The sequence below is a fragment of the Puma concolor genome, chromosome A2 (genome assembly GCF_028749965.1).
Source record: "Puma concolor isolate L17-30 chromosome A2, mPumCon1.1.hap2, whole genome shotgun sequence".
Lineage (NCBI taxonomy): Eukaryota > Metazoa > Chordata > Mammalia > Carnivora > Felidae > Puma > Puma concolor.
Window position 1 is genome coordinate 111,116,019 of NC_141668.1, and position 14,540 is coordinate 111,130,558.

Here is a 14,540-nt window from a genome sequence, read left to right on the forward strand (position 1 = left end):
CAGTCATCTGTCTGCAATCCTAAGGCCAACCTGGTATCCATCCTGGCTGCCTACACTTTCTTCATCAGCTATTGTTCCAAACTATCCCAATGATAATTCCTGTGGGAGCTCGTAGCCTACCAATACACCTCAGGATGATTTTTCAAGAGTTTCTTTTAAAAATAAGCTAGGAGGGGTGCTTGGGTGATCTCAAGATTCATGAGTTCAAGCCCTGCATTGGGCTCTCTATGGTCAACACAGAGCCCACTTCAGATACTCTGCCCCCTGCCTCTCTGTCCCTCACCACTTACACATACACACACACACACACACACACACACACTCTTTCTCTCTCTCAAAAATGAATAAAACATTTAAAAATTTAAAAATAAATTTGTAATTACATCATTACACTTCCATATATACAAATTGAATGTATAGGATCACTTGTTTCCCTTATTGGGAAAAAGTTCCCAATTCCTCATTCTCTGTCTCTTTCTCTCCCTCTCTTCCTGTCTAGCTTCCTCCCTCCATCCCTTCTTCTCTCTCTTTTGGCATTTCAACAAAAGGAATTTAATGCATGCAGTTGGTTGCACAGGTGATGAAAGAGCTGAGAGGTCATGAGTCAACCCAGAGATTGATAACAGCAGCAAGCGCCTGCCATTACTAGATTAGAAGGACAAATGGAGGAAGTGGTGGTCCCAGAACTAGGGTCTAGGGTCCCCCAGCAGAACTAGAGTCCTGGAAGGGTGATCTGGTAGGGGCCAGGGCCACAGCAGCAAGGAGACAACTACTGGGAAAAACCACCAAAGGAGAAAAAGGGTGAGAAGTACTCTGTAAAAGCCACTTCTTAATATCTTACTCTCATATCTTTGGGGGTCGGAATTTGTCCCATAGACAATTTCCTCTGTTGCACTGGGCTAATTGGACTGGCAGCCTCAGGCTATCAGGGTTACCAGGGAGAGTTTGGGACACTGAAGCTAGGCTCTTGAGTGCCCTGGTTTCTGGGATGTCCAGGTTTTCCCCATGTGTCATTGTGGATCCACGGATGTGAGTGTTTGAGAAGTCTGCAGAGCCAAGCCCACGTGGAGGGGCCCAGGACTCACATAGTCAATGATGCACTCGCTCTCTTTGTTGTCCCCTCGTAGCTTCTTCACTAATAGTTGGATGAAGTCCCCAAAGGTGGTTGCCATGTAAACATCTTCATTTTCTAATTCCAGTCCATCACACAGCTCCTTCACTTCCTCAACCAGTCTGGAGAAAAGAAGATGGAAAAGCGGGATCATGGAAAGAGGCTGGGCAGACCTGCCTCATTCTAGTGGCAGAGGTTATGGTGCCAAACATTTACCCAGAAGGGAACTTCATATTAATAGCCAAAGTGTGGGTGTTAAGCTAGAACTGGGGCTAAGAGCCCAATCCATGGATTCAGAAGGCCCTAGTTTCAAGTTGTGTCTCCACCACTTACTAATATGTGACCTTGCACAAGTGGAAAACTCCTCTGAGCCTTAGTTTCTTCACCAGCAAAACTGGAATAATACTTCTTCTACTATTTTCTGATAAGCAAATGAGACAATCTACATGTTGATAATAATCAATAAGAGATTAATAATAGTCACTGAAAGATACGTTAAAATAATGAAAAGGTTGGGGCGCCTGGGCAGCTCAGGCAGTTAAGCGTCCAACTCTTGATTTCAGCTCAGGTCATGATCCCAGGGCCGTGGCATAGAACCCCACATCGAGCTCTGCACTGAGTGTGGAGCCTGCTTAAGATCCTCTGTCTCTCTTTCTCCCCCTCTGCCTCTCTCCCCTGCTTTCTCACTCTCTAAAAAAAATAAATAAATAAAAATAATGAAAAGGCAAACCACAGATTGGGGGAACATATTTCCAAATAATATCTGATAAAGGACTTTCATTCAGAATATATAAAGAACTCTCATATTTCAATACTAACAAAAAAAGAAACAATCCAAGTAAAAATGGGCAAAAGATTGAACAGATGCTTCACCAAAGAAGAAATGCAGATGGAAAAAAGCATATGAAAGTATGTTCAACATCACAATTTCCCATCATTAGGGAAATGCAAATTAAAATGACAATGGGATATGTCTACACACTTACCAGAATATCTAAAATTAAAGTCTGACCATACATATCACTGGGAAAGATGCAGAGCAACTGAGCTCTCATACACTGCTAGTGGGATTGTTTAAAATGGTACTTTGGAAACCATGCTGGAGAGCAGTTTGGCAGTTTCTTAAAAATTAAACATATTCTTCCCATTTTACTCTCAGATATTTACTCAAGAGAAATAAAAACCTACATATAGACAGAAAACGGTAGAGTAAGAAGCTCCAAAGATCCATTCCTCCACCTAAACAGCTCCTAAGCTGGCAGAATTGTCTGAATCAAATATTCTGGAACTCTAGAGTCAGTCAAACATTTGCAACACCCAGGGAAGAAGATGATGAATAGGTTGGTAAATGTCAGCAAATTTCAGCATTTCATGAGGCGTTACTCCCCATCCCTCCTGTAGGAGGCAGTGGGGGAAGCTGAACTTGTTCCTGGTGCAGCTTTCTGGAGCCAGGGTGGGCAGTAAGGACCTTCTCCTCCCTACATGTAGATTGTATGTTCTGAGTGCTGATGTTCCTTTTGATCACTGAGGGGCCAGCACAAAGACTGGCAGCTGCAGTTTTAACCCCCAAAGGCTGAAGCAACTTCCAGGAGATTTTAAAAGACAGTACTTTCCCCCCTCTTTTGGGAGTCAGACATTTAAGAAAATCCTTGCTAGGCCACTGGCTGATCACAGAGATAACAAAACAGAAACTTCAATTACTACATACAATGAGGAATACACACTTTACAAAAGAAAAAAAGTTGGGAAAAATCACAAACGGATAAATGAAACCCTCCACAAGCAAGACTTAGCAATTACTGAGGACTGAGAGGATACATTCTCAGAATTATACAACATAACACTCAAAATGTCCAGTTTTGAACAAAAAATAGTAAAACATACAAAGAAACAGGCAAATATAGCTGATTTGCAGTAAAAATAAAAGAATTTGGAAGCAATCATCCTTAGTAAAACCAGATATTAGAATTATTAGTCAAAGATATTTAATCAACTATCTTAAAGATGTACAATGATTTAAAGGAAACCCTGGAGAAACAGTAAAGGGAATAAGGAAAATGATGTAAGAAAAAATGAGAATATCAATAAAGACATAGAAATTTTAATAATAAACCAAACAAATTCTCAAGCTGACGAATACAATAACTAAAATAAAAAACTCACTAGGGAAGTTCAAATCAGATTTGACCAAACAGAAGAAAGGATTGCTGAACTTGAAATTATCCAGTATGAAGAAAAGAAGGAAAAAAGAATGAATAAAAATGAGTAGAGTCTGTGGGACACCATCAAACTCATCAACATTCTCATTTTAGGAGTTCCAAAGAAGAGAGATAGGAAGGGCTGCAAAAATATTTGAAGAAATAATGTCCCAAAAGTTCTCAAGTCTGAGGAAACACATGAATATATACATCCATCAATTCCAAGGAGGATAAACTCAAAGAGATTTATGCCACAACACATTACAGTCAATTTGTTGAAACCCAAAGACAAATAAGGAATTTGGAAAATAGTAAGAGAAAACGAACTCATCACTTACAAAGGATCTTCCCTAAAATTAAAAGTTGATTTCCCTTGGGGAGCCTGAGTGGCTCAGTCAGTTGAGCGCCAACTTCGGCTCAGGTCGGGATCTCATGGCTTGTGGATTTGAGACCACGTCGGGCTCTGCATTGACAGTGTGGAGCCTGCTTGGGATTCTCTCTTTCCCTCTCTCTCTCTGTCCCTCCCCCACTCTCACTTTCTCTCAAAAATAAATTTTAGTGCTCGCTTCAGCAGCACATATCCTAAAATTGGAATGATACAGAGAAGATTAGCATGGCCCCTGTGCAAGGATGACACGCAAATTTGTGAAGCGTTCCATATTTTTTCATATTAAAAAAAATTTTTTTAAACTTCCTGTTAAAAAAATAACCAAATAAATTTTAAAAAACTTTTAAAAAGTTAATTTAAAAAAGAAACACTAAAGAGAACCTTTCAGGCTGAAATGAAAGGACACTGAAGAGTAACTCAAAGTAATAAGAAAAAAGTAAAGAACACTGGTAAAGGTAACCACATGGGTAAATATGAAAGCCAGTATTACTGTACTTTTGGTATGGTTTGCAACTTCTCTCTTTTTCCTATATAATAGCCAAATGCAGAACACAATCATTTTAAGTCAATATTAATGGCTATGCAGTGCATAGAGATGTCATCTGTGACAATAATAGTTGGGGTAGGAACAGAGATATATAGGATTAGAGTATATACTATTGAAACTAAGTTGATATTATTTAAATTACACTGTAATATGTTAATTGTAATCTCTAAGGTAATTAAGAAATAACTGTTAAAAAGGGAATCAAAGTGGCACACTACCCAGAAAAGGGAGGGCAGTAATAAGAAAACTGAGAAACAAAAAGCATAAAAGACATACCCAAAACAAATAGGTAAAGAGAAGTAAATCCTTCTTTATCAGTAATCTGGTTAAATGAAAATAACTCTCCTATTAAAAACATACATTGAAAAGTTGGATAAAATACATCATCCATCCAGATGCTGCTAGATATTCACTTTAGATGTAAGTACACACAAAAAATTCAAAGCAAAAAGATGGAAAAGGTATCTCATGCAAAGACTAACCAAAAGGCAGCTGGGTTGCTATATTACTGTCAGAAAAAAATAGACTGTATATAAAAACGGGTTATGTGAAACAGAGACTATTAATAAAAGGTTCAACACAGCAAGAGAATATAACAATTATAAACATACAGGCACCAACAACACAGCCCCCGAAATATATATAGCAAAAACAGAAAGGAAAAATAGAATTTTCTATAATAGTAGTTGGAGACTAAACTGCCCATCTTTCAATAATTAAACGACACTATAAACCAATTATACACATACAGAACGGACATATACAGAATACTCTACCCAAGAAGGGCAGAATGCACATTCTTCTCAAGTACACATGGGATATTCTCCAGGATAAACTATTTGTTAGGCTACACAATAAGTCTTTTTGTTGTTTTTTCCCTTAATGTTTATTTGTGTGTGTGTGTGTGTGAGAGAGAGAGAGAGTGAGACAGAGTGAAACAGGGGAGGGGTACAGAGAGAGGGAAACACAGTATCTGAAGAAGGCTCCAGGCTCTGAGCTGTCAGCACAGAGCCCGGTGTGGTGCTCAAACCCACCAACTGAGAGATCATGACCTGAGCCAAAGTGGGATGCCTAACCAACTGAACCACCAGGTTCCCCAGGATACACAATAAGTCTTAATAAATTTTAAAAGATTTAAATCTCATAAAACATCTTTTCTGATCACAGTGGAATGCAACTAGAAATCAGTAGCAGAAGAAAAATTGGAAAATTTACAAATATGTGGAAATTGAATGGCATGCCCTTAAACAACCAATGGGTGAAAGAAGAAATCACAAAGAAAATGAAAATACCTTTAGTCAAAGAAAAACAAAAACACAACATGCCAAAACTTATGGATTGTAACAAAGGTAGTACAGACAGAAATCTGTAACTGTAAATGCATACATTGAAAAAGATCTCGGGGCGCCTGGGTGGCGCAGTCGGTTAAGCGTCCGACTTCAGCCAGGTCACGATCTCGCGGTCCATGGGTTCGAGCCCCGCGTCAGGCTCTGGGCTGATGGCTCAGAGCCTGGAGCCTGTTTCCGAGTCTGTGTCTCCCTCTCTCTCTGCCCCTCCCCCGTTCATGCTCTGTCTCTCTCTGTCCCAAAAATAAATAAACGTTGAAAAAAAAAAAAAAAAAAGAAAAAGATCTCAAGTCAATATCTTAATTGTACATCTTAAGGAATTTTTTAAAAGAGTAACCTAAACTCAAAGCAAGTAGAAGGAAGGAAATAATAAAGATTAGAGCAGATATAGATAAACTAGAGAATAAAAGGACAATACAGAAAATCAAAAATCAACAAAATTGATGAATCTGACTGACCAAGAAAAAGAAAAATAGAAAAAGACTTAAATTACCAGAATCAGAAATGAAAGTGCTTATGCCAATTTTACAGAAATAAAAAGGATAAGAGAATACTGTGATACATTATACAGCAAAAAAAAATTGATTACCTAGATTAAATGGACAAATTGCTAGAAACATGCAATCTACATAAACTAACTCATGAAGTAGAAAATCTGAATAGACCCGTAACTACTAAAGAAATTAAATCAATAATCACAAAACCACCCAACAAAGAAAGCCCAGGGCTGAATGGCTTCACCAATCCTTCTCAAAACCATCCCCCCCCCCAGAAGGATTGAAGAAGGAACACTTCCTGACTAATTTGATGAGGCCAAAAATACTCTGATACCAAAGCCAGAAAAAGACACTACAAGAAAAGGAAATTTCAGGCCAATATTCCTTATGAATAAAAATGCAAAAATCCTCAACAAAATACTAGTAAGCTGAATTCACTGTGAATAAGTGGAATTCACAGTTGCAAGGATGGTTTACCTTATGGTCAAGGGGGCAAGGTTTCAGTTATACAGGGTGAACAAGTTCTAGAGATATAATGTACATCAAGTTGACTATAGTTAATAATATTGTACTCTGTACTAGAAATTTGGTAAAAGAGTAGCTCTCAGGGGCCCCTGGGTGGCTCAGTTGGTTAAGTGTCCAACTTCAGCTCAGGTCATGATCTCACAGTTTGTGGGTTCAAGTCACATGTCAGGTTCTGTGCTGACAGCTCAGAGCCTAGAGCCTGCTTTGGGTTCATCTCTCTCTCTCCCTCTACCCCTCTCCTGCTCAATGCTCTGTTTCTTTCTGTCTCTCAAAAATAAATAAATGTTTTAAAAAATTAAAGAAAAAAGTAATTCTCAGATGCTCTCACTGCCAAAAAATAAAAGTGACTATGTGAGATGGATATGTTAATTAGTTTGATTGTAATGATCATTTCACTATATATATCAGAGCATACTATTGTATACCTTAAATATTTACATTTTTTTTAATAAAGGAAAATTAATAAAACTGCTTTTAAGCTATGAAGCAAGAAAAGGCAGTAAAGGAGGAAGAAAGGACTTATTTGCTCACATAATAAGCACAACTGGGTTGCGTCCTCAGTGTCTCTGTGCATGGTCACAGCAAATTACCCCCAGGTTTTTGGTTTAAAGCAGAAATCAGTTAGCCTCAGCCTGTTTTTATAAATAAAGTTTTATCAGAACACACACTTGCAAAGATTTCACACCAAAAAAAACAAACCCCTGACATATTATAATTTTTTTAAAAAAACTTGACATATTATTGGAGCCAATAAGCAAACTCAGCAATGTTGCAGGGTATAAAAGCAATACATGAAAATCAGTTGCATTTCTATACATTAGCACTTAACACTACAAAAAAGAAATTAAGGAAACAATTTCATTTATAATAGCATCAAGAGGAATATAATAGCAATAAAGTAACTCAGGAGAAAACAGAGTTGTGCACTGAGAACTATAAGAAAGAAATTTTAAAGGGCCTGAATAAAATGAAAAAAATCTCCATTTTCATGAATTAGAAGATTTAATATTGTTCAGATGAATCACTACCCAAAGTGATCTTCAGTTTCAATGACACTTCTATTAAAATCCCAACATGTTTGTTTTCCTATGTTTTGTTTTGTTTTGTTTTTTTCACACCCAGTCCCACTGATCCACCAAGACAGCTCACAGAACTCACTATGTAATCATACTTCTCACTAGATTTATTACAAGGAAAGGAAATAAGGGAAAACTAGCAAAAGAAGGCATATGATCAAAGCCAGGAGGAAGCCAGATGCAAAGTGCCAAGGACTGTCTCCCAGTGGAGTCACAAAGGACATGCTTATTTCTTCCAGCAATGAATTATGACAATACAGGTCTTTACACCGTGTCTCCAGAGAATCAGCACCTAAGGTATTTCCTTAACGCTAGCCATCTAGACACCCAATGCCTTGCACTTACCAAAAGGACTCCCCAAAGCAAGGCAAGTGCTGAGCATAAGCCATGTTGTTTTCATGATCTAGAGGCGATTGATTGCTAGCCTTCCAGATTTCAGTCCAGCATGTAAAGAGTTTGGAGGTCCTCACTCCCATTCTCACAAGAAGAAAAAACTGTAAATCAAAACTCTTCTTAGATCCACAAGAGAATTGAGGTCACAGGGCAGACTGCTGCCCCCAACACTGGAGAGGCAGAAAAACACAGCTTGCTTGAGCAGAAATGTACAAGTAGAAGCTGCTGATGGGAACACTTTAAAATTTCTGGAAGCATCATGTGAACTAATTGAGAATTAAAATTGTTGAGAAATAAATAAAACTAAATAGAGAACTAGTTGAGAATTAAAAATTCTTGGGGGTCTGGTCTTATGAGGGACCCCATGATTTTGTGAGTTTTACCTCTAGGAGTCACACATCAGGTTCTCAGGGGAAGATCGGAGGCAAATCCCTTAGTGCTTCTGGCAGGAGGAGGGGGAAGTAGTCATTTTGAAATACCCCCACAGCATTCCGCTCTTAACAAGGCCTACCCTCAAGAGAAACTGTTTTATTAGAAGTTAACCAACCTGAGGGAAGGGTAATACCCACCTCTGGCCCTCCCTACCTTTCCTGCAACACCAGAGTAGAGAAAGACTGAAAGATACTTGTGAAGGTCATATCATAGGGAGACAGACTCACTAAAAGACTGAGACCTAATCATACAACTATCTAAGGCTTCCTTTCATACCACATCTTAACTCTGTATCAAGAGTGCTCTTGCAAAATAATAGGGGGTTGTTGTGAAAAGAAAGCAGATTCTCTTTAGTCTCTAGGAAAACCCAAAGACAAGAGAGAACACACAAAGATGCTAGAAGTTTTATTCTTTGACACCTACAACTATAACACAGCCTAACCCCTAACCAGGTAAACATAAAACCTCACAGTAAAGGCCTATCTACTCGTTTCCATTACTCAATATAGTATGTCCACCTTTCAACAGAAAATTACAAGGCATACTAAAAGTAAAAATAAGCAGTCAGAAGGGACCAAGAAAGGATGAGACCCAGACTCAAATATGGCAGAGATTTGGGAATTATTATACTGGGGAGTTAAAGATAAATATGCTCAATATGATAAGGGCTTTAATGGGAAAAGTGGACAACATGTAAGAAAGGAGTAGTAATGTAAGCAGAGATATGGAGACTTTAAGAAAGAATTAAAAGGAAATGCTAGAAATAAGCACAGTAATAAATGAGGAATGCCTTTGAGGGGTTCACCAGTAGATTGAACACAAGGAAGAAAAGAATCAGTAAGTGTGAAGACAAGTCAATAGGAACTTCTAAAACCAAAACGCAAAAAGAAGAAGGAATGCAAAAGAGCAGAATGTCCAAAACTGTGAGACAATTACTAAAGAAATAATGTAAACATAATTGGAATATTGGAAGGAAAAGTGAGAAAGGAATCAAAGAAATGTTTGAAGTAATAATTGCTGAGAATTTTCCAAAACTAGAGAGACATTAAATCACAGATACAGGAAGCTCAAAGAACACAAAATAGTATTTTTTTTAAAAAAAAACTATATATCTACATAAGCACACCCTATTCAAACTGTAGAAAATCAAAGATAAAGAAAAAATCTTGTAAGAAATCAGAGGAATGAGAGTCTTACAGAAGAACAAGAATGATATTTACATTGGGCTTCTCTCCAGAAACCATGCCAGTAAGAAGAGAATGGAGTGAACTATCTAGAGTATTAAAAGAAGAAGTCAACATAGAATTCTGTATCCAGCAAGATTATTCTTTTGTTTTTTAAATATTTATTTATTTATTTATTTATTTATTTATTTATTTATTTAGAAAGAGTACACATGCATGAGCAGGGGAGAGGCAGAGAGAGAGAGGGAGAGAGAGAATCCTAAGCAGGCTCTGTACTATCGATGCAAAGCTGGATGTGGGGCTCAGTCTCATGAAACCATGAAATCATAATCTGAACCAAAATCAAGATTTGGGCGCTTAACTGAGTCACCAGGCACCCTGGCAGCAAAATTATTCTTAAAAAGTGAAATAAGGGGCACTTGGGTGGCTCAGTCAGTTAAGCGTCTGACTCTTGGCTCAGGTCAGGATCTCATGGTTGGCAAGACTGAGCCCCACAATGGGCTCTCTACTGCCAGTGTGGAGCCTGCTTTGCGATTCTCTCTCTCCCTCTCTGCTTCTTACCTGCTCTTGCTCTCTCTCCCTCTCAAAATAAATAAACTTTAAAAAATGTTTTTAAGTGAAAGAAAAAGAAAGACTTTCTCAGAAAAACAAAAATTGAGGAAATTTGTTGACATTACTTGCTTTGTCTTGGAGACCCTGACACCCTCATGTTTATAGACACAGATATATACTAGATATAGAGGGGGGGAATACAGATACATAAATATAGATATGTAGCTATACATGCATATATAGCGAGAATGATAGGTATAGATATATTTTCTGCTCTGTCAGCTGGGAGAGCCAAGAAGCAATAGCACACGAGTGAAAATGAGCACACTTAGCACCCATATCTTGGTTTCTAATTCCATTCTCCAATAAAAGGAAACAAGAATCCTAGGAGAAATGCTTGATTCCAGGGCTGTGGCAGGGAATATACAAGAACATCTTGTAGTGCCACAAAGTAAGGAAGAGTTTGTAAAAGGATGGGGGTATGTCAAATGTATATAAGATACAAATGAAAGAGTTTTCAATAGACAAAGCTTAAACAATCTGAGGAAAAAATAAATAAATTAGTATTGGATTTAACCCAAGTATAAGAAAAATATCTCTAACTCCATACTGTTATAAATAAATGACTGAATAAATAAATAAATAAATGGGGGAAGAGAGACAACTCTCCATGCAGCAGAATTTTAAATAATTTAGGTAAATACTCTTGTTTTCAGGAGCCTTGAACACGGGCTGCATATAGTAGCTTCCTTCCAAAGAATACAATAAGGAAATGGGAGGAAAAGAGTAAGTTCACAATACAGACACCCGACAAGTATGAACTCAGCCAGGTGATTATGGTCAACATCAACAGTGATACATCATGTTGATAGCATGCTCCCTTTATATGTGAGGAAAATGCCACTTTATCTCTGTATTTCCCCAGACCCATACCCCTTACTAATTATGAGGGAAAACATCAGATAAATCTCCACTGAAGGACAGTTTTAAAGGGGGTCAAGATGGCTGAGCACCATGGAAGTTCTCAGCTTCTGAAATGCAGCTAGATCAGCTCCAAATCATTTTGCACACCTAGGAAATTGATCTGAGGATTAACACAACAATCTGCATAACTTGAGCCTCAGAATTCAGCAGGTACACACTCCAGAGAGGTGAACTGGGAGAGAGAGAAGCCATGGAGGGTAGGGAGCTGTTTCTGCAGAGAGAAGACAGAGAAGGGTGGGGGGAGAGTGTGGTATAATGGGAGAGTACTGCCAAAGTGCTGGAGAGAAAGAAAAAGAGTGGAAACAGTCACAAGGGACTGAATAAGAATCTGTTTCCCAAAACCACTGACAGTGAGAAACAAGAGGGTTTCAATACCATTAGGACTCTATAAATAGGGGAGTGCAGAGTCGGAAATTCTGGAGCTCAATACCCAGTGGTGTTCTGGTGAGGAAACAAGGTGAGTCCCCAGAAGCAGGCTGCGAGGTCCAAGGGGCCCATGGACCACATGGGGAAAAGCCCTTCCCCTGCATGGAGGTCATTTTGTAGAAGCCATATTGACTCTCCATAGGCAAAGGTCCCAGCAGACCCCGGAGAACAGCCACATTTGCTGATATTAGAACAAAGACACCAGAGTGTGGTAAAACCTGGCACCAGCTGTGTATTGTGATTTACCATAATCTCCAAACCTTTGCTGCTGTGTGATCCCACGAACTTTTTCATGGGCAAGCCAGCACTCAGCCATTGCTTAGCAAGACCCTCCCCCAGAGGGTCAGACTGGGTCCAAGCTGCAGGGTTCTCAGAAATGATGGATTTGGAAACATAGCCTCATCTGAGATAAAATTTGGGAGGGAGGTGCTGCCTCACAGGTTGATGGCTTGAACATGGACATTGTAGAAGTGGGGCATGGACAGAAGCCTAAGACAAAAAGAGGGGTGCTTGATTGCAGGTCAGTGAGAGCAGAGTTCCTGTGCCAGAAACTAGAAAACTGGGTGACACCATTTTCACCTCTCCCACAGGCTCATACACATGCTCACACACCAGAGCCATCCACCCCAGGAAGCTAAGCAGCACCATCTAGTGGAGAACAGAGCTGTAACACCAAGCCCTGCTCAGCTGCACCCACCACGCACACACCCTAGAGGACCACCACGTCTCTCCACCTGCTTAGTGTATGAACTATCGTGTGCTTCATAGTTTCAGTTCTGGGGAAACTGGATGTAATTCCATTCAGCTTTCATTCTGTTTGCTGGTTCATCTATTCAGGGTTTTTTGGGGTTTTTTTTGCTTTTGTTTAAGTTGTTTTTTATTCCTCTTTTTCTCCTTTCTTTTCTTGTATAGAGAAAGAGAAAATTTTGTCTTTATTTTTCTTTTTTGAAAAAAATTTAGGGGCGCCTGGGTGGCGCAGTCGGTTAAGCGTCCGACTTCAGCCAGGTCACGATCTCGCGTGTCCGTGAGTTCGAGCCCCGCATCAGGCTCTGGGCTGATGGCTCAGAGCCTGGAGCCTGTTTCCGAGTCTGTGTCTCCCTCTCTCTCTGCCCCTCCCCCGTTCATGCTCTGTCTCTCTCTGTCCCAAAAATAAATAAACGTTAAAAAAAAAAATTAAAAAAAAATTTAATTCTTTTTGCTACTTTTTTGTAAATTTATTCTATTTCGCTTTCTTTATTTCATTTAATTCTATTTTATTGCAGATAATTTTTAAAGTTTTTAAAGTTTTTATTACATTTTTTTCTTTTCTTTCCCTTTCTTTTCTATCCTACCAAACTCCTTTCAACAATCAGACCAAACACACCTAGGATCTAACTCCTTTTTAAATTTTTTCTGTTGTTTTAATTTCTTAGTTTTTAATCTTTATTTTATAAATTATTTTTATTTATCCAAATGACAAAACAAAGGAATTCGAATTCACCCTCCCCCCCCCCCCCCCAAGAACAGGAAGAATTGACAGTCAGGGTTTTAAATCAACACAGATACAAGCAAGATGTCTGAAGTAGAATTTAGAACCATCATAGCAAGAATACTAGCAGGGGTTGAAAAAAGCATAGAATCCCTTTCTGTGGAGATAAAAGAAGTAAAATCTAATCAGGATGAAATAAAAGATGCTATAGCTGAGATGCAATCTTTTTTTTTAATTAAAAAATTTTTTTCAATGTTTATTTTTTGCAGAGAGAGAGAGAGAGAGAGAGAGAGAGAGAGAGAGCCAGGGCAGGGGAGGGGCATAGAGAGAGGGAGACAGAGAATCCAAAGAACTGTGAGATCATGACCTGAGCTGAAGTTGGACGCTCAACCAACTGAGCCACCCAAGTGCCCCACAAGATACAATTTTGAATGGATGCCACAGCAGCAAGGTTGGACGAAGCAGAACAGTGAATCAGTGATATAGAAGACAAAATTATGGAGAATGAAACAGAAAAAAAGACGGAAACTAAGGGAAAGAGCGTGGTACAAGAATTAGAGAACTCATTTATTAAAAAGGAATAACACCTGAATCATAGGAGTCCCACTGAGGGGCAGATTACAAAATACCTGACCAGTATTCCTAAAAATTGTTAACATCATCGAAATCAAAGCAAGTCTGAGAAATTATCACAGTCTAGAGGAGACCTAATGACTAAATGTAATGCAGCGTCCCAATGGGGTACTGGGACAGTACACAGAGACATTACACAGAAAAATAAGGAAATCTGAATAAAGTAGATGAATTTTAATGATCAATAATGTAGCAATATTGGATCACTGATTGTGACAAATGTACCATACTAATGAAGGATGTTAATAATGAGGTGACTAGATATGGAGTATGTGGGAATGCTCTGTATTATCTTCACAAAGTTTTGGAAATCTAAAACTATTATAAAATAAAAAGTTTATGAAAAATAATAGTCCTCTACTACTTTGTGATGAGTAAATGGGACAATTCATAAATAATAGTTAAATGCAGTTTTATTACTTTTATTTATTATTATTATTATTATTTACTGTCTACTTAGAGTTTATTTTCCACTTGGTACAAGGCACACATGCTTACAGAATGTCAGGAAGGCTTGTGTGTGGCTTGGATAGTAAAGAGTGGGGTTCTCTCAACTTCCTTTTTGGTGTTTTGCTGTTTCGATATAAAAGATCCCAACTGCTTTTGCTTGCTGCAGCCTGCCTATCTGAAGGGAGGGAGGCAAAGGGGCTCTGATGAGCCATGTGCTTCCTGAAGCCTGGTGGCTGGTGGTGGCCACTCAGGACTGGAGCCCAGTGTAGGCATTGCCAAGCTGGCCACACAGCTGCTTCCTAATGGTTTCCAGAGCCAAGTCACACATCA

General features: G+C 38.8%; 1 protein-coding gene and 1 non-coding gene across 6 annotated transcripts in view; one reads left to right on the top strand and one right to left on the bottom strand.

Moving 5' to 3' along the window:
- Window positions 1-14,540, bottom strand: part of ALDH1L1 (aldehyde dehydrogenase 1 family member L1) — a 116,431-nt gene that overhangs the window by 40,269 nt on the left and 61,622 nt on the right. For all 5 annotated transcript variants that reach the window (XM_086697251.1, XM_086697254.1, XM_086697253.1 and 2 more), the window contains exon 10: window positions 1,086-1,233. In XM_086697251.1, the coding sequence (XP_086553377.1) occupies window positions 1,086-1,233 (148 nt within the window). The remainder of the gene's footprint in view (window positions 1-1,085; window positions 1,234-14,540) is intronic.
- Window positions 3,868-3,974, top strand: LOC112859512 (U6 spliceosomal RNA). The gene has a single exon (XR_003223522.1). It is a non-coding gene; the product is annotated as a U6 spliceosomal RNA (small nuclear RNA).